Raw genomic sequence first — 19779 nt, forward strand, 5'->3', positions numbered from 1 at the left:
CAGTTCCTTTGTGTCAGTTCAGACTGGGGTAACCTGATCAGATGATGGTAACCGAGAACAGACAGGCCAGATGTGACTCAAAAAGAAACTTTATTGCAGGATGGCTCTTGGACGGGGTTTGCTGGTCCACCAGGTTGCTGGGCCGGAGAAGTCACATGTGGCCCTTATGGAGCTGAGATTTTCTAACAGGGTGAGGGAGGGGCAGCTTGAGGACTTGTGTCCTCCTGGGATTGGCTGGGGTCGCTTGTCGGCACCTGATTGGTTGCTCCTTGGGGCATGTGTAGGCTACATTGTTTCTCTGCACATGTGCAGGATGCTTGATGCCCTGTGCCCATCCAGTGGTCCTGAACCGCCCTGTTTCCTTTGCTGGGAAGAAGCTTTTTAGTTTAATACTATTCCATTTAGTGACTTTTTGATTTTTCTTCTTGTACTTTAGGAGTCTTGTTCTTAAGCCAACATGATGGAAAGTTGGGTCTACATTTTCTTCTAGTAGATGCAGGGTCTCTGATCTAATGCCTGGGTCCTTGATCCACTTCGGGTTTTGTGCAGGGTGAGAGACAGGTTTAATTTCATTTTGCTACATATGGATTTCCAGTTTTCCCAGCACCATTTGTTGAAGAGTTTATCTTTTCTCCAATGTATGTCTATAGCACCTTCGTCTAGTATGAGATAACTATTTTTGTGGGTTTACCTCTGTGTCTTGTGTTCCATATCATTGGTCTCCATGTCTGTTTTGGTGCCAATACCATGCTGTTTTTGTTCCAGTGGCTCTGTAGTAAAATTTATGGTCTGGTATTGTGATACTTCTCCTTCACTTTTCTTGCTAAAGATACCTTTGGCTATTCTGGGTCTCTTGTTTTTCCAAATGAATTTCCTGATTGCTTTTTCAAGTTCTATGAAGAATGTCATTGGGATTTTAATAGGAATTGCATTAAATCTGTAACACTTTTGGTAGTATGGCCATTTTGACAAAATTAATTCTGCCTTTCCAAGAACATGGGAGATCTTTCCATCTTCTAAGGTCTTCTTCAATTTCTTTCTTTAGAGTTCTGTAGTTTTCATTGTGGAGGTATTTTGCCTTTTTTATTAGATTGATTTCCAAGTACTTTTGGGGGGGTGGCTATTGTGAATGGGGTAGTTTTCCTAATTTCTCTTTCAGTTGATTCCTCATTGATGTATAGGAATGCAATTGATTTATGGGTGTTAATTTTATATCCTGCTACTTTGCTGAATTCATTCAGGAGTTCTAGAAGTTTGCTGATGGAGTTTTATGGGTCTTCTAAATATAGAATCATGTGGAAGGCAAGTAGAGATTGAGTTCTTCCTTTCCTATTTGTATCGCTTTAATTTCCAGCCTCTGTATTATGGCTAATAAAAGTTGTTTAATGTCATTCTGTCCATGGTAAAATTCCCACCATTGTCTAGAATATGCCTTTTATAGGTTGTTCATTGAAATTAGGTCCAAACAAAGGCCCAGCCATTCTCTGTTTTTTGTTTTCCATATATATTTTTTCATTTTTCTTTTCTTTTCTTTTTTTTTTTTTTTGTACTGGGGAATGCACTCGGGGGTGCTTTATCATTGAGCCACATCCCCAGCCCTTTTGATTTTTTATTTTGAGGCAGGGTCTCGCCCAGTCACTTAGGGCCTCACTCCTTTGCTTCAGCTTGTGACCCTCCTACCTGTCTCCTGAAGTGCTGGGGCTACAGGTATGTGCCCTGGGCTCGGCTGCCGCGTTCCTCAGATCCCGTATCTCTAAATTTTCATTGCTGCTGTTGTCCATAATTGTTGTATCTGCTTACAGATTACTTTTCCATGACATTTGCTGTTGTCTTAAAAAATGCTCAGTGTACTGAATTTTTATTATTCTTCCGTGCAGTCCCCTGGCCCTTGTATGTCCTAAGTCATATGTGAAGTGTGGAGTAGAGCCGAGTTGGATGATTTGCATCATGGATTCTTCACTCGTGGGGCTACGCATTGAATCCAGTGTTGGGCTGTGGCACTTCGTGACGGCCAGACTGACGAGCGGGTCTGTCTTCCTCACAACGTCCCCCCTCCAGTCCCACCTGGTAACCGTAAGGACCGCTGCTGGCACCAGTTCTTAATTAAGAGCTGCCAGGCATTAAAACCAAGTCCTGTCCTTGCCCCTGTGAGGTGGAGTGAAGGAGTTCCACCTCGCCCTCCGCTGCTTAGTTACCATGGAATGAGGTTCATTCCAGAGTGGAAGACTAGAAGCTTCTTCCCCTTGGTCTTTAAATTACAGGGAAGTTGGTATCTCTGAAAATCCAAGTGTTATCCAGTGAGGGTTTGTTTATTTATTTTTTTAATGAAGCCATTGTGAGGTTACTGTTTTTGTAAACTGCGTGTGCTTAATAAACTGTAGCATGTTTTACATAAGGTCTGCAGGCGTGACTGCCCAGGCGACTGCCATGTCGTCCTGTGGAGCTGGAGTGGTCCTCCCGGGTGAACACACCTGGCGGCCTTGCGCTCATCAGCAGCTCTGACCTCAGCAGCCCCCGCGGCCCGTCCGTGCCCTCCTCCCCTCACCTGTCCCCGGGGTGGTGGCTGCCCTGGCTTGGGCACCGTCCCTGAGCCTGTTCCTGGACAGGAGCTTCATGTCCTGCTGCTGCGTGGAGTGGAGCACCTGCCCCATGCGTGATCCACGGCCAGCTGCTCCGTGTCACAGGTGCTCTCTCCTGCTGGCACGCTGGACCCCAGCCTGTGGACGTCCCCTGCTGTCCATCCTGCTGCTGCTGCTGGGACTGGGCCCAGGACGTGTCCTGCATACGTGCTTGGCGTGCCCGTGGTGTCCTGGGTGTGTGCCTTGGGCGGGACGGCTGGGTGGTGGGCATGGTGGGCCTGGCCGGGTCCTCTGAGTTTCCTTGCTGTCCTCCTGTCCTTGTGTGAAGTCGTGCTGATCTCAGAAGTGGTGTCCTCAGGTGTCCCTCTGTTCCGCTCTCTGGGCGAGTCCCACAACTGTGCCGTGCCTTCACCTTCAGTGAGAGGGCTTCCCGGGGGCTCACCTGGGAATCTCAGGTGTGACGGTCAGAGGCCGCCTTCCAGCCACCTGCACGGCGGCCCACCTGCCGAGGGGAGGCTGACGGGGAGGCGGAAGGCGACTGTCATTCCTTCGCCGGGCGGAGGGCACAGAGAGACAGGCACCTGGAGACACACCACAGCTGACCCCTGCGTGAGAAGCGAGGAGGGGCTCTGTGGCCGGAAGGGGACTGGCCGGGCCTGGGGTGGAAGCAGTGGGCATGGGCCCTGCTGGGCTCGCTTCAGTTTGGCTTTTTCTAGAAGCAGATCCTGACACAGATCCACCTGCAGGTGTTTTGTTTGGGATGTGGCACCAGGAAACAGGGAGGGGAAGTGCGGCAGGGAGTGGAAGTGGCCACCGTCCCTCTCTCCTTGGCTTCCTTCCTTCCAGTAGGTAGGAGGGTTAGACCTAAGACTGGGGAAAGGGAGCGGACCCAAATTACAGCAGCCTGGTTTCCAGGTCAGAATTAATGCCAGCTGCTCCACTCGGATGTCACACACACACACACACACAGCCCTATATTACCTGCAAGCCAGGCCAGTTTCACGGGTGTGACCTGGGCAGTTGCACAGGCTTCGTACTTAGAAGGGCCATGTGGTTGGTTTAATGCTTTGTCACCATCTTGAAATCTTTAATAGTTTGTTGTTGTTCGTGTTGTACATCTCATGTTTCAAATTGAAAAATAAAAATTGTATAGACTCGTGGTGCACAACATGCTGTTTCGATGTTTATATCGAATGTGTAGATATCAGTGTACCCAGCCGGTGTGGAAGGCTGGCTCGAGCTGGTGAATGTGTCCGCCGTCGCCTCTGCTTGTTTTTTGTGGTTAGAACACAGAACGTCCACTCTTAGCAGCGTTCAGGTGTACAGCAGATTGCCGCTAACCCGGTGACCTTGTGCTCTCAGGCGGCATCTCCCCACCTCCGCCTGCCTCGGCCCCGCCCAGGCCCCGCCCAGGCCCGTCCTTCTGGGGCATCTCTTTTCTAGGAGCTGCCACCGTGAGGCCATGTGGAATTTGTCTTTTTTCAATTACAGAGCGTCCCCCAGGTCGGTCATGCTGTTCTGTTCCAGGGTCGGGAGTCCTCCTTCGTGCTGTGTACGTGTACACGCGTATATGCACGTCGCATGTTTTCGGTATCCGTTCGTCCGTGGAGGGACTCAGGTGGCCTCTGCTTCCTGCCCCTGAGCATAGCGCTGCAGTCGCAGGGGCTCACCTGTGTCCCTCCAGGGAACTGGTTCTGTTTCCTTTGGATATGCACCCAGAGGTGCTCCGCTGGATGGTTCAGTGGTTCTGTTTTCAGGTTTTGGAGGAGCCCCTTCTGTTTTCCACGGGGGGTCAATGTGCATCCCCTCCTACAAGGAACAAGGGATGCTCTTCCTGCACATTCCTGCCAGCCCCATCTGCCCTCTTTCTGACCATGGCCATCCCAAGAGGTGACCGGAGAGCTCTGGGATTTAATTGCATTTCCTCCGTGACCAGGGATGCTGAGCGGAGCTTGCACACTCGCTGGCCAGTCTTGTGTCTTCTGTTGAAAACAGTTCGCTGCAGGCTTCTGCTGGTATTTTAAGTTTTGCTGTTGAGTTGTGGGAATTCTTTATATATGCTGGATATTAACCCCTGTTTTAGTTAGCTTTCCATTAAAGTGACAGTTGCAAAGGAGATGTTTACTTTGGCTCATGGTTTCAGAGTGTCTGCACATGGTCACTTGGCCCCATCACTTTGGGGCCTGTAGTGAGGCCACAGAGCATGGCAGAGGAAGCTGCTCACCTCCTGGTGTCCAGGAGGAGAGAGAGAGAAGGGCAGGGGACCCAGTGCACCCTTCTTTCTTTCTTTTTAAACAGTTTTGTTAGGTACAGTGATGGTCATTGAACAGCATGTATTTAAAATGAGTGTATTTAAAACATTCTGTCTGTCTATGTCTGGATTTCTGCATATCTGTGTTCATATACATGTATACTTACACATGTGCCCACAAAACCACCATCATGGTCGGTCAAGATCAGACACTGAACACATTCATCAGGCTCAAGTTTTCTCAGACCCCTTTGTATTCACTGTCTTGCCCTCTCTACCTTCAGCTCCCACCATCCCCACAAGGAATGGAAATGCCTTCTGTTAAGAGATAAGTTTGCATTTTCTAGAGTTTTATATAAATGAAATTGTAAGTATCCATATTTTTGTGGGGGGTCTGTCTTCTTTTACTCAACGTAATTTCCCAATATACCCTTGAAGGACACACCCCCAATAACCTGCTTCCTCCAGCTGGAGTCTACCTCCTGAAGTTCCCACCACCTGCACTGTGCCATCAGCTGGCCTCAAGCCTTGGACACATGAGTTTCTCGGGGAGATTTAAGGTCCAGACCATGACATCTCTCCCCTGATCCCCAAAGGCTCATGTCCATAACACAAAGTGCACTCGGTCTGTCTCCAAGGGGACCCTTAGTCTCACCAATCGAAGCATTGCTCAAAAGTCCAAGTCCAAGGTCCCTTCTGAGACTCGTAGCAAACTCTTACCTGTGAACATTTGTGAAACCAAAAGAAAGACACAGAATTCCAAGATACAATGGCGCAGGGTAAACGTTCCTGTTCTAAAGGAGAGGAACAGGAAATAACAAGCAGGGAACAGCAAGGTTGAACACCAGCGGGGAAAATGGTAAGACCTGTAGATGCGTGTCTGGTACCGGGTCACATGGTGCTGTGACGTGAGCGCTGAAGGGCCTGGTGGCCTCGGTCTTGGGCTGCTTCTGCTCACTGCCTGCAGCTTTTCTTGGAAGATATTCCACATTCCTGGCATCTCCAGCTTCCTGGGGTCTCCCTTGCAGCTTGGCCTTCACTCTCATAGCTTCATGCATGGTCCTTAGCCCCTGATAGGTCTGCTTAGGGACTCTGAGCCTGCCACACATTGTCTGGCCTCCCAGGCTTCCTTTGAAATCTTGGTGGAGGCTTTCATGATCCTACAAGTGTTAATTCTACACACCTGCAAAACCAGCATCACGTGGATGACACCAAGGGCTGCTCCCAGCGGTGACTGGGTTGTAGTGGCCTCCTAGTGCCTGGGTGTTAGAACACAGGGAAATGAACCAAATCCCAGGGAAACCATTTCCTGGTCAATCTTGGGGAACAGGAAAGGGTCTCCTTTCAAAGCAAAGTCTTTCAAATGAGTTTACCCTTTTACACCTGTGTGCTTGTGATGGGTGGGGTCTTGTCAAGTCCTGAGATGCCCTCGAGGCAGTTTTTGATTGTACGGTGCAAAGTACTTGGCTTATTTTTAAGGGTACTAGCAAATGCATCCTCTTTACCTGCAGCTTTAAACATGTTACTTTTCTGGCCAAACTACCAGTTTTTCAAATCTTTTCACTCTGCCTTTTGCTCCTGAATTTCACTCTGGGTAAAGCAGCTAGTCACACCAGTGCCACGGCCTGAAGGCTGTGCTGCCTTGAAATGTCCTCCACCAGGTAAACTAGTCCTCACCTCATGCAGTCTAGGGCATGGGCAAAATGTAGGCAGGTTCTCAGCCAGTGTAACATGCACGACTTCCAGTCCAGTTCCCGGGAGAGTCCTCATTTCTATACGAAACCTCACGAGCCTGACACCTGTGGCTCTTCATTCACTCTGTATTCCCAGGCACTGTCCCACGTCTGACACAGGTGGCTTCTCTGTTACTCAGGAAGTCTTATTTGCAAATACCTAGCATGACTTTTACAAACATCTCTTTGAAAGTGCTGTGCTGGCCTCAGCTCTGCCCACGAGTGCTTCTCAAACTTGCTTTTGCGGTCACCCTCCGGGAGCCTTCGTAGGTGACGTGTTTTCTAATCGTCTCCCTCTCCTCTGACCACGATACCGAAGACACAGGGTTTGTTCCCATAACCTGCATGCACCTGTGCTTTTGTGTTCTGCCCCTCAGAAGGCGAGATGACGTCCCCAGCGCCAGCCCCGCTTCCTGCTGTGAAGGATGCTGCAGAGGCTGCTCCTTGGGGAGCGAGGTCAGCACCGTGGTGGGCGGGGATGGAGTCATTTCCACGCACTTCTGTGCTGGAGGAAGGAGCCAGAGCCCCGTCCATCTCCAGATGGAAGAAAGGAAAAGAGTCTCGTCGTTCTCTTAGCAACCTCACGCAAATGCGCTCTGGAGCTCTGCTTGCCAGGAGGAGCCAGGAGCATCCTGGAGCATCCTGGAACATCCTGGAACATCCTGGAACATCCTGGAACACTGTCATTTCATTCTGTTTTCTCTCAACTGAGTCACTTTTTTCTCAAGGTTCTTTTTCCAGGAATCTGACAAAATGCAAGCACGTTCTCAGCAATTGATATCATAACTGTAAAATTCAGTTACGAGAATGTCTTTTTAAAAAGCACATTAAATAGGGATGTTTTCAGCTCTGAAGGAGCGCCCTGGGCTTGTAAACAGGAGGAAGGAGCATTGCATGTGAGCAAATCCGATGTCAGATGCCATGTTTTCAGCTTCTGAAGCTCATGTGGCTGGAGCTACAAAAGTCGCTGGGTTTTGTTTCGTGGACTCCATTATTTCCTTGAAATTCTAATCATTTTGCCTCGTCCGTGTGCGTGATTTAATATTCAATTATTGTACACACTGACATCAACGACTTGAGGGCAGATAGGCCTATATTACCTGGATTATGTACAGTTCAGAGCTGCGCGGGAAGTCAGGAGAACTTCTGAGATTTGTCCGTCCATCCATGGAAAGCCCACAATGACTAGAGGCAGCGATGGAGAACAGGCCTGCTGCCTGGCTCTGTTTGAAACTCCCCGCATGCCGAACAATCGATCCTGCCGCAATCCTGTCATGCAGCTGTTGTTCAGTTCCCCTGAGGGAACCTGAGGGAGCCAGTCACGAAGCCAGGAAGCAGAAGAGCCGGCTTCAGATTGTGTGCGCAGTCACATCATCACCACAATGTTACCCCAGCCGCCAGGAGCGACATGGATGGCAGGAGCAGGGACCCGGGGCCCAGAGGTGCTGGCGGGCACAGTCTCTGGGGCAGGTTTGATCTGCACTGGGTGCTTCCTGTGAGTCAGCACTACCTTTTGCAGTCACTCTTGAAGGTGAGCGATGCTTGTTCCCATGTGGCAGACATGGAAACCGCCCCAGGTCAAGGCGGGTGGAGGGACCGGGACCTGCGTCAGGCCTGCCTGGCTCCAAAGGCTGTGCTCCGTCTCGCTGCCAGAGCTAAGGACACGGCTGCTCCCAGGGACAGGCAAGGGACAGTCATCCTGCTCAGGCAACTTGTCCTGGTTCCAGCTGGCAGCCAGCCAGCGGGAGGCAGAGGGAGAAGCCTCCACAGGTCTGTGAGGAGTGACGCCGCCCACTCTGTCGCCACCTGTTCCTTCAGTCATTCATTCACTCACCTGAGCACTCGAGGTGCTGGAGGCTGCCGCCTGAGGCCCGGGCTCCCATCAGGCCTTGTACTGACCCTGCCTGGGCATTAAGTCCCGAGACCCCTTTACATTCTTCTGGCCTGGGGTCCTGGGTCCTGTCCCGTCACCTCCCATCTGGCCACTCTCCCAGCTCCAGCTCCTCCTCTGCTGCCCCAGCTGTCCGGGTGCTCCCTGGCTCTGTCCTCGTCCTCTCTGCCCCACTCTCTGCCACCCTATTCCTCTACCAGTGCCCCTGGCCTAGCCCCGGAGCTACACGGCAGGCCTTACTGTTGGGCAGGGTGGGTCCTCCTGTGTGTTCTTCCCTGGAAGATGGAGCCCTTCCCCAGCTAAAACGCCCTCTCCTCTCAGGAGGGCCCCGGACCCTGGGCTCTCTCTTTCTTCCTGCCTTTATCCCTCTCTCCCCCATCCACAGCGTTGCCAGCAACGCACACGGCACCCTTGCCCACAGCTCAGAGCCCGCCCAGCCTTGGCACCCCGCTGCTCTCCAGTGTTCCGCTGGCCTCAGCTGAGCCCCACGTGTCCAGAGACTGGCTGGCTGTCAGATGGCCTGAGGTGGCTTCACCTGGGCCCCCGGGTGCAAGCTTGCACATGTTTCATTGTGTAGCGCTGTCCGGGAGTGTCCCTTGGCCAAGGTAGACAAGTAGGAGAGAAGGAGACTCACACAGCACCTTCCTGAGCCTTAGCTCTGTCAAGTTCACTGGCACCTGGTCGGCTAGATCAAGTCCAGCTATGGCTGATGGAGCACCCGTGGGTGAGGCGTGTGCTCCACCCCTGGAGCCCAGGGTCACCAAGCTGAGGACGTGAACGTGTGGGGTGAAGGATTGGGGCCGGCGATGCGCTGGTCCGCCACAGCCCCAACCCTGCCCTCCACTCCTGCACGTGGAGAGCAGCCCTGAAGCTCCACGCTCCCGGGACCCCCGCAGGCTGCTGCCCTGCTGGGAGTTTGCTCCCGGGCTCTGCACTTTAAGAAGGATCTGGTTAACGCCCACAAGCACCGCCAGGGCAACTGACTACTTTAGGACCTGCAAGTGCCTGGCAGCTCATGTTTATGTTTAACAAGAAGACAAGCCAAGTCAGCCTCTGCGTCACAATATCGGCCTCTGTCTCACTGGCCGAGCCCCATGCTGCCCCTGAATGAGGTGCTGAGGCAGCATCCAGAGCAGGCGCCTACATCTCAGTGCCCAGTGCTGGGAGAGCCCCCCTCGGAAAGGGAGGAGCGTTGGTGAGGGTCACGCCCGCCCCGTTGCGCTGCCCTGGAGTTGAGCTGAAGTATCAGTAGATGCTGAACCTCCCATGAGGTCTTGAGTCCCAGGCTGGTTGTTCCCTAAAAAGGTCAGGAAGCTGTTGTCGGGATGCATGGCCATGGGTTAGCTGTCTGTGGGGCTTCTCTCTGGGCCTCCGTGCTGCAAGCTGGGGACCTTACAGATCACGTGGTCAGATCACTTTCAGTCCACAGCTGCAGGTGGCTTTCAGAAGCCACCAAAGCCCATCTCACCAGGGCTGGTTAGCGCTGATTCTACTCATCCAGAACAAAGAGCTGAAGGACAAATTTTGGTTCCAAATTACCTCTGTGTTTCCACAACTCAGACAGCTCCAGGTGTACGTGCTGGTGCGCAACCTCAGGTGCACACGAGTGTGGGCTCCTGCCCTGGGTCACTCAGTCATCATCCAGTCCCCAGACCGATCAGTCCTTGCCAGACACTCTGTGGGTGTGCTGGGCTGAAGAGCTCCCCGCAATCCACATCTACCTGGAACCTTAGAACGTGACCATATTTGGGAATACAATGTTTGCAGATGTGATCAGTTGAGGATTTGGGGATGAAATCATTCTGGATTTAGGGTAAACCCTAAATCAGTTGACCAGTGTCCCAGTAAGAAGGGAAAACAGAGGCACACAGAGGAGGAGGCCACGTGAAGTCAGGGCAGAGGCTGGAGCCATGCGGTCACCAGCCACGGAGCCCCAGGGCCACTGGCCTCCAGTAGACACTGGAAGAGACGGGAAGGTTCCTAAGCCGGGCAAGACCTCGACATGGACTTCTGTCCCCAGAACCGTGAGGAATCAAGTTTCTGCTGCTTCAAGCCCCTTGGTTGGTGGGATGTGCTGTGACTGACCTGGGAGAAGAACGGGCTGGGCGGCAGGAGGGGGTGTGTCTAAGGGGCTTTGCTTTCGAGGAACTGAGAGTCTAATTCGTACCGTCTCTCGGAATCGGGCGATTCTTTTCTTATCACGGATTCCACATTTCCCCCAGCATCCAAATTAGCTTCTGCGGCGAGTTTATTGCTGTATAATATTTTCCTGTCCCGATTAGGCATGTGACTTTCCGACTGCGTCCGCATTCAGTGTTTTTGCTGATAAGAGGGTACAGTGAATAAAAGAAAAGGTTTGGGGGCTTTATTAAACACATTTATCAACTAGAGAACAAGATGATTTTTAATGAGGCTTAAAGAAGCAGCCACAGCTCGCGTGGCAAACACTGGCTGTCTATCCTGCCCCTGGCAGAGCGCCAGGCGCGGGCTGTGGCCGGGACCGAGGAGAAGGTCTCCTGGAGTGACTGGAGGGCACTGGCTCTGCTGGCCAGAATGGACACCGGCCAGGAGCCGAGTCTCCCTCCATCTGAGCCTCAGCCCGGTGAGGACCTGTCTTGTCCCAGGGGAGCTGGACACGAGAGAGGGACACACGCAGCTGGTGTGCACACACAGCTCCACTCAGGACCAGAGTGCCAGGTCACACCTGTGTACAGGTGCAGTCAGAGTTTTGGGGTGAAACCGGTAACTTTCAGCATTGGGAGTGAAGCACACCCAGGCCGCTCAGACACCCAAGCCCCCACATGTGGCGCGTCTCCTACAGGAAGTGGCTCAGTAGACCTTCCCTGCGCTGTGCTTCACCGCAGGTTCCTCATCACACCTGACACAGGTGCGTCTGGTGTTCGGCTGCCCCGCTGCCTCATCGGGAGGACAGGAGGGAGCCTTCTGCACGTGCTCAGTGCAGATGTGGATTCTTCCCAGGTGTTTTCAACCTCTGGTTGAAGGAGTGGATGTGGAACCCCCAGTTCAGAGGCTGGCTGGACAGCTGCCTGGTCACTCAGGGCAGCGGCTCTTCGGTGGGAGCTGCCGACGCCGCCCCGGGGTAGCCTGTGAGTGTGGCCTGGACCGAGCAGATACTTGCTGAGAGGCAAAATCACAGTGGTCTCCGTGAGTGAGGGGAAGGGAAGAGCCTAGAGTGTCCCCCGGCGGGCGGTGGGCTGTCGGGTTTGATACTGTCACAGTTGGCTCTGACCCGTCGCGAATTTATTCTGAGTCCAGTGAGAGGAGACACTGAGTGGCTAGCCGCTCGGCCAGGCCAGCACGGGGGAGCCTCTTTCCTACTAGAGGTCGCCCTGGGCCTGTCCACCTGCCTGGCTTGTTCTTTCCTCCCCACCTTTCTGGACTCAGGAGGAATTGTGTGACTTGGTTCCCTTCGTGCTTGTTCCCTGCGGGCACCTGCAGGATGGGTGGGGCAGCCTCTGGCTGCCTCCAGCGGGCAGAGACCTGAGGCTTGGGAGGCAGCCGGTGACAGGGCCCGGGACCAGTGCTCCGGGCAGAGGCAGCAGGGCCAGCTCTGTGGCTGCAGAGAGGCTGGGGTGGAGGAGCAGGGGGCCTGTGTGCCCATGGGGGAGGGCAGGGTGTGCCGAGGAACTTGGGTGGTATGCAGGCACAGCGGGCGCTACTGCAGAGCCCAAGGCACTGGGGCCACCCTGGCTCTAGAGAGGGCAGGCCAGCGGAGCAGCAAGGGTTGTGGGCAAGCTCAGCACCCAGTGTCCGTGGGTCACAGCAAGGTCATCCCTGGTCTAATCGCCAGTCCAGGATAACCCTTTCCAAAACCCGCCACCCCCAGGCAGCCGAATCTGTCAGCAGAGAGCAGCTGGCGATGTGGAGGGTGGCTCCCTGGAACCCCAGGGAAGCGTGGACGTTTCCAGCCAGCGTAGACACACACAGGGCGCCTTTTCCTCCCCCTCTCAGAACCCTCTAGGACCCCTCGGGTGGCTAGAAGTCCGCCCAGAGCCCCAGGCCTGCACAGCCCTGGCCCTGATGGACCGTCCCTCGCTGCTGTCCCTCTATGTCCCATGCCACACGGGCTCCTGCCCAGGGAGCTCTTCTCTGCCTGCAGAGCCACCCGCTGCCTGTCTACCTGTCTCCTCACCGCTCATGACTAGCCCCATCGTCCTCTCCTTAGAAGGGCCAGCTCTGACCACCCGTCTGAAAAAGCAGCTCCCGACCCGACAGTCGCCGTCCGTCTGTCCCCTCACCTGACGTGGCAGGCAGAACGACGGCCCCCAAAGACACTCGCGTCTTGCATTTTAGAGCCTGTGTATACAAGGCGTTATGTGACGAAGGACTTCGCAGGTGTCATAAGGTACGCCTCCTGGGCAGGGAGGCGAGCCTGGACTGTCCAGTAGACCCTAAATGCAATCACAGCTTCCTTAAGAGAGAGGCAGGCGGGTCAGAGGCTGCGAAGTCCTTCGTCACATAACGTGCCATCAGGAGCAGAGGCCAGAGTGATGTGGGAGCCAATGAGGGAGCAGGGGGCCTCTAGAGGCTGGAAAAGACCAGGAGCAACCTCCCCCTCGGGCCTCCAGGAGAAGCGGCTCACGGAGGGCTGCCAGTAAGCGAGTGCTACCAAAGCCACTAGGTTGTCCCGTGTTTTCACGGCACAGGAAATGCTGCGCCTGGGCTTCCTGCCCCACCATCGCTTCCTGCTTCGCGTCTTCACCAAAGGCCAGCTCTCAGGATGCAGGTTTGGTGTGACATGCCCGCTGCCAGTTCCCAGGACCCGGGACCTGCCTGGTACACAGCACGCGCTCAGCCACTGCTTCAACCAGCATGGACCCCTCAATAGAGCCCATAGCCCTTCCCCAGAGAGTGACCGATCCTGGGTCACCCTGCTTGCTGGGTGGACTTCAGCCATGTCTGTGGGAAAGTGGTCTAGTTCCCCCGTCCCTGCCCACTCTCTGCAGGGCCGATGCACACGTTTTAGCTGAACACTTATCCCATGGGGCACATGGGATCCAGGGACAAACAGGACCCAGCCCTGTTCTTAGGGTGTCGCCTGGAGGCCTGTGGGTACCTCTAAGTGAAGAGATGAAGGAAAACCAAGCAGCAGCACCCTGGGTGCTGGTCATGCAGTGGTCTTACCCTGAGCAGGGTCCCGCCAGGCGAGTGTCCCCTGTTGCAGAGAGAAGGAAACTGAGACTCTGCCGTGCTGCGTGGACAGGTCAGGGGTCTGCATCTGCTCCAGGCCGTGGATGGACACTCCTCAGGGCGACTCTGCAGAGTCGGCCTCTGGCCGAGCGGTGGTCCGTGGCCTCGTCCTGCCTTGGAGAAGCAGGCACCACAATCCCCTTCACACACAGGAAAGCTGAGCCTCAGAAGGTTCATTTATTGCCTGGGGTCCGTGCTGACCCAGTGGTGGGTGAGGTTTAAACAGCCCAGGGGACACGGCCTGCTCTCCACCCACACCTCCTGCCTCCCCTACACCAGACGGCCACCCAAGCCCAGAGACCTACGGGTCAGGCAGAGAACAGTCACGTGGCTGGCCGGGCCTGGTGGGCAGTGAAGCAGAGGCAGGCAGGGCAGGCCCCGTCCCGGGAAGCCCTCGGTTTCCAGTGATGTCAGAAGCGGGGGCCGTTGGGTGCCGTTGGGTGCGGCTTCCTGATCCTTAAGTATCGCGACTCACTCAACGCGGTTTTAACCCCTGGGCCGCTGGACTCGGCACCCTGGAGAAACCACTGCAGCTGGTGCCATTCCGCTGGCTCGGCGCTCCGGGCTTCCGCCTCTGGGGCGGGAGGGCCGCGGCCGGCTTCCCCAGGGCACTGCCCAGGGTGCCCACCAGGGTGACCTCCCACCAGCCTGCTGGGAGGGCAAGTCCACGCTGGGCTCCCGAGTGCACGCTGGTGCTTGGACAGCCTGCCCGGCTCTGTGGAGCGCTAGGAGCGTCGGGCTGGCGGGTGAGCGCAGAGGCCCGCGTGGCAGGGTGCTTTGCCAGGGCCACGGCCACAGCAGGGCCAGTCGGCCCTCGAACGTGTTCCACCTCCTCACGCCTGGGTCTCTGATGCGCATCCTCAAGCCAGTGTTTTATCAGTGGGGCAGAAAGTGCCGGGAAAGCCACCCAGAAAAAAGTACTGACCGCAAGTCCCAGTGTGTTAGTCATTAGCTCTTGCCTGCCACTGTTCCCAAGGCTTTGCCTGTACAGCAACCATCCCAGGTAGGCATTTTATCACACCATGATTTAAGTGCCAGGGCCCAGAGAGGTTAAACAACTTCCCCAGGGTCACCCAGCTGGTGGTAAAATTCAAATCCAGGCACCTGGCCCTATATTGATGCCCCAAACAACTCCTCTTCTTCCTTAAGTAAAGTCCCAATGGGGCTGCAAATGCAACCGTAAAACTGCATTCACAAAGCCCTTTCTTCGTGCCGGGGTTTGAGGATGACAGCGATGCTCCTGGCAACGGCTCACCTGCCCATTGAACAAGTAAGGTTGTTCTTTTTTCTAATCTAGTGAGTGCAGAGGTCAGGAGCCGCAGGCCTGGCTTCAGAGGCTCACCACAGGCAGAGGCCTCTCTGCGTCTGTGTTTGTTGCTTCTCAGTCACGAGATGGCTGCTGTAGCTCCAGCAGCATGTCCGCATTCAGGGCAGGGAAAGGGGGAAGGTTGCAGGGGCACTTGGGTCTGTTTGTTTGTCTCATCAGAACAAAAGTGCTTCCAGAGTATCTCCAACAGTCCCCTGCTTAGCTCTCACCACAGACCTGGGCGGCAAGGCCACTGCTGGCCGTGGGGGTGGCTGGTAAGGTGGGGATCGCAAGCTCCCGGTTGCCTAGCTTAGGGTTCTCAAGTGTGGCACCTGCAGGTCAGCACTGCCTCGGAACTTGCTGGAAATGCCAGTGCTCTGACCCTCCCCATCTTGACCAGGCTCCAGTCGAGCTGAGGGTCCCCACTGGGTTCCTGGGCATGTCCCATTCTGGGGCTGGCCTCTCGGGTGCCAAACAGAACTGAGGGAAGGGCGAGTGGGCCTGCTGGGCAGAGAGCCTGGTCATTTGGGGAACGAGCGGCCCCCTGCGGAGGGCAGCCCTCGGGCAGCTGGGTGGTTCCCGCGTGTGGGGCGAGGCCTGTTCCCTCCTCTCAGCACGTTTAGTGGAGTCAACGCGCTTGGCAGCTGCACACGTCTGGTGGTTCCCGGGGACCCTGCTCTTCAGAAATGCACCTCAGCATCCCCCGGTCACCCGAGCCCTGTGGCGGCTTCAGGTTAATGATGGGGAGACCTGGGCGACCAGCTGCCCCTTCCCCAGACCCGGGGTTCCAGGGATGCAGGACACCCGGCTGAATCCGGAAGGTTCCAGGTGGAGCGGGGCAGAGGGTCACTGGAGAGATGGGCTCTCTGACCTGATCCCCTGGCCATCTCCTCCTGCTCTGGGCTGACGACCCTAGGTAACCGCGACGTTTCTAGGACTTGCCTCTGGCCACCTCCATCTGTTCATCCACCAGGTGGCTTTCACCAGTTCCAAGTGTATTCTAGGCACCTGGCACCAGTATCAGCATGTCAGATGGGGAGATGTCACGCTGGACCACGTGCTCGAAGTCATTTACATATCTACTACCACTTACTAAAAAAACAGTGGCTTTGGCGGTCAACTGTTTTCTCAGTAACTCACCACCCTCCATTTCCTAGACGAGACGGAAAGGGAGGTGGGTGGGACCTGGTGTCACCTCTAGGAGGCACGGGTGGGGCTGGTGTCACCTCTGGGAGGCATGGGGCGGGGCTGGGGGACAGGACCCAGGAGGGCAGCAGCCAGGCTCCCTGACAGGGAAGCCGGAGGCGGCTGGCCCTGCCCACCTGCAGAGGTGAGGCTGGACTCCACAGCCACCTCCTTGCAGTGGCCCCGCCCAGCGGCCGCAGGGTGGAGCCGAGGGGAGGCTTGCTGCAGAGACAGAGGGGCCCACGCAGTCCCCTGCCAGCTCAGTGCCTGCTCACTCACATCACTTGATGGAGCAGGAAGCCACAGGTGTTTAGGGAAATCTCCCTCCTAGAAGAGACCAGAGTAGAGGGAGGCCGTCGTTTCTCATCCCCAAACAGAGAGCGTGTGCCTCGGGAGGCGGGTGGCATGCCCAGCACTGTCCTGAGTGCCCCTTGAAAGTTAGGCACCATTGTCTCCATTTTACAGGTGGGATGACTGAGGCACACAGGGTTGGGTGGCTCGTCCATGGACACAGTGAGTGTGGCCATGCTGGGCTGTGGCCTAAGTGGTCTGGCCGGGTAGCTGCAGAAGCTCCAAGGAGGGCATGTTCTGCAGTGGGGAAGGAGCGTCCCAAGACAGCAGGCTCCTGAGCTGAGCTGCGTGTCAAGGCCTGCGAGGGAGTCCCCAAACAGGAAGACGGGGTCACGGCAGCAGCAGGTCCTTGGCTAGGTGGCTGTGCTACCTGGTGGGCCGATGGCAGGTGCCCTGTGGGACCTGGGGCTCCCTGGAGGGAATGGGCATCTGCTGCATGCTGCTGGTCACACTAGGAGCTGCAGGCCGAGCTGGCGTCCCCTTGCCCCTGACCTTTGGTGAGTGACTGAGAGGTGAGAATAAGAATTTCTCTGGCAAATTATTCTGAAAGTAAACAAATCCAGGTCAGAGAAGCAAGGTCTGCTGGGTTAACTGTTAACCCGTCTCTTCTGAGCATTGTAGGCTGGCACCGTGCTGGGCTCTGACTCTGGCTGGGCACGGACACAGTTCACCATGATTACCCTCCACCGCTGAGTCTTAGTAGCCGAGGATTGGCGTGGGTTCGTCTACTTTTTCACACCTTTGCTTCCGTTACGCCCTGACCAATCAGTCCGCTTCATCTGTGTGAATAACGCGTCTTTCCTAGTTATTGGAAACTGGCTGTGACTCAGTCTAAATCAGAAATACTTACCGCACTCTCACTATGGAGATGAGCTGCTTCAGTCCTTCCCTCCTTAATGAATGCGCGTTGAGTCCTGTGATCTGAGCACTGTGCTAGGTCCTACGGGTACCGTGACGAAAACGAGCGTGGCCTTTGACCCCTGAGCTTGGAGTCTGTGGGGAAAGGTGGACTTTAGCGGATGCAGAGCTGACGCCTCCCTCCACGGTGCTGTGAGGACATCTGAGGGGAGGGCAGCCTGCCTGGCACGCAGGAGGAGGGAGCAGAGTGGCAGAGGCACGGGGCGGTGGTTCCCAGCCAGGAAGAGCCCGGCGCCTGGAGCCCAGCGGGTGCAGTGCCTGCTGGGAAGCCAGGCTGGAGTGGCGGCAGGGCCCCTGCAGCCCTGACGGGCGTTTGCTCTTTCCCTGGTGGAGGGGCTCGGGGACAGTGGGCAGAGCAGGAGCACTCTGCCTGTCACACACGTCCCAGCCGGCAGAGGCCAGAGGGACCTTGAGAGGCCACCGTCCTGGTGCAGGTGACAAAAGTGGCTTAGACCCGGGAGCCCTCTAGGGTGCACGTGTGGTGCCCGGGAAGAAGCAAAGTGGGCCTGACCTGACACAGGGCAGAATGAGGAGAGGACGTGGGCGAGGAGGAGTCCCGGGCTCTGCCCACCCTGGTCTGTGCACCTGTTGGCTGCAGGGCTCAGCCTCTGAGAGGAGCGGTGGCCTGGGCGTCAGGCCACACAGCCTAGAGGTCAGACGTGGTGAGAGGAAGGACGGAGGGCAGAGAGTGGACAGAGAGCATGTGCCGCCCAGGCAGACGGGGTCAAGGTGTCCAGGAGCCCAAGTGCCAAGGGGACCACTGGGCACCTTGCCCAGGAAGCCAAGCAGGCAGTGGCCAGTCCCAGGAGGACAGAAGGACAGGGAAGCTCAGGCGTCTGGTGGTCACTGCCCCCTGTTGTGGCGTGGGGATGGGTGGAGACCAGGCGGAGCTGGGTGGGGCGTGAGGGTGCAGAGGAGCTGAATGCGGGCCCCTTGGGGGACAGAGCGCTGGCGGGAGGGTAGTGTGGACAGCGGCCACCCCCCAGTGGCCCTCAGTGCCGGGTTAGACAGGCAGGAACCGGCCATGAAGGGAGAGCACCTGCCGCAGGGACACTGAGGTCTGGGGGCCACAGGTGGGGAGGGGTCTGCCCAGGAAAGGGATCAGCATGCACAGAGTTTCAGTGTCCCGTCCCCGCTCCCTGGCCCTGAGACCTCGTATCCTGCGAGCCGCGGGTGAGGGTTTGCCTGTGTGTCCGGTGTGGGGAAGAGGCGGAAGGTGCCGGGCAGCTCGTGGGTCCCAAAGGGTGGAGGGCAGTAGCAGATGGGCGTGGTTGGAACCAGAAGCCCCTGCGGTCAGGGGCAGCAGGGGTGAGACCCCGGGAGAGGGAGACAGGGTCTTGCAAGCCTGACTGGTTCCTGTTTTCTCTTTCTTTTGCAGTCAACTTTGACCATTTTCAGATTCTGCGGGCCATTGGCAAAGGGAGTTTTGGAAAGGTAAGAATGGAGAATTTCAAAAAATTCATCAACAAAATGCCCAAGTCCAGAGCCCGGGCCAATGCCTATGTGTGTCTTTGGGTGTCGTTCTGGGGATGGTCGCTGGCCCTGGAATTTCCTGTTGGCAGAGAGATTTCAATTTGACAAATTTGAAATGTGAAAGGAAGTCTGAATGGTTTCCTTCGAATCAGGGTAATTTTATTCTGAAAATTGAGTTATCACCGTGGCCCTGTGTGACGTGAGTGACAGTGGTAATTATTCAAGATGGCTAAGGGGAAATTCCGCAGGCCTGTCACAGAAGCCGCTCTTTCCAGCCGGCATTCATCCTTCGGGAGTTCATGTTTGGGATCCTCGACTGCCTTGGGTGAAACCTGGGGAAGTTGTGGGGACTATTACCAAACAGAAGGGCTCCCTGGAGCAAGTCCTGTGGGCCACGCTTCTTCGGGCACCTGCCGAATGCCAGGCGTTCTCTCATATTTCAGGGACCACTATTATCTCCATTTAACAGATGCAGGAAGGAGCAGCTTACCCAGGGTTGCATAGGCAGCAACTGTCAAAGCTGGGATTTGAACCCAGGTCTGTTTGAGGACCAAGGACCTGCTATTTCAGTAACTCCATGCCTTGGTCAATTCATTCAAATACGGAATTTAGCTGAGTCATTTGACCTGGGACGTTGGATAGACTCAACCAGCCTCCCCTCCCCCCATTTCCTTGTTCTGGGAATGCAATCCGGGGCTAGTAATTGAAAGCACACCTTGTGCCTGGCACCGTTCTAGACTCTGTTGATAGTTAGTAACCCAAGCAGGTCCCACCCTTTTCTGAAAACAATATGTTTAGGAGTCATTCACTTAGCAGAACGTTCTGGAGTTGAGCCAAGCTCTGAGACTTCAAGATATCCTTCTTTCTCACATGATTGAGTC

General features: G+C 55.6%; 1 protein-coding gene across 3 annotated transcripts in view; it reads left to right on the forward strand.

The window, feature by feature from the left end:
- Positions 1 to 19779, forward strand: part of Stk32b (serine/threonine kinase 32B) — a 300066-nt gene that overhangs the window by 67205 nt on the left and 213082 nt on the right. For 2 of the 3 annotated variants that reach the window (XM_047566628.1, XM_047566627.1), the window contains exon 2: positions 18804 to 18859. In XM_047566628.1, coding sequence (XP_047422584.1) covers positions 18804 to 18859 — 56 coding nt within the window. Of the gene's footprint in view, positions 1 to 17683; positions 17860 to 18803; positions 18860 to 19779 lie in introns of those variants that run through there. The other variant, XM_047566629.1, reaches the window with a different exon arrangement.

The sequence above is a fragment of the Sciurus carolinensis genome, chromosome 10, assembly GCF_902686445.1.
Source record: "Sciurus carolinensis chromosome 10, mSciCar1.2, whole genome shotgun sequence".
Classification (NCBI taxonomy): Eukaryota; Metazoa; Chordata; class Mammalia; order Rodentia; family Sciuridae; genus Sciurus; species Sciurus carolinensis.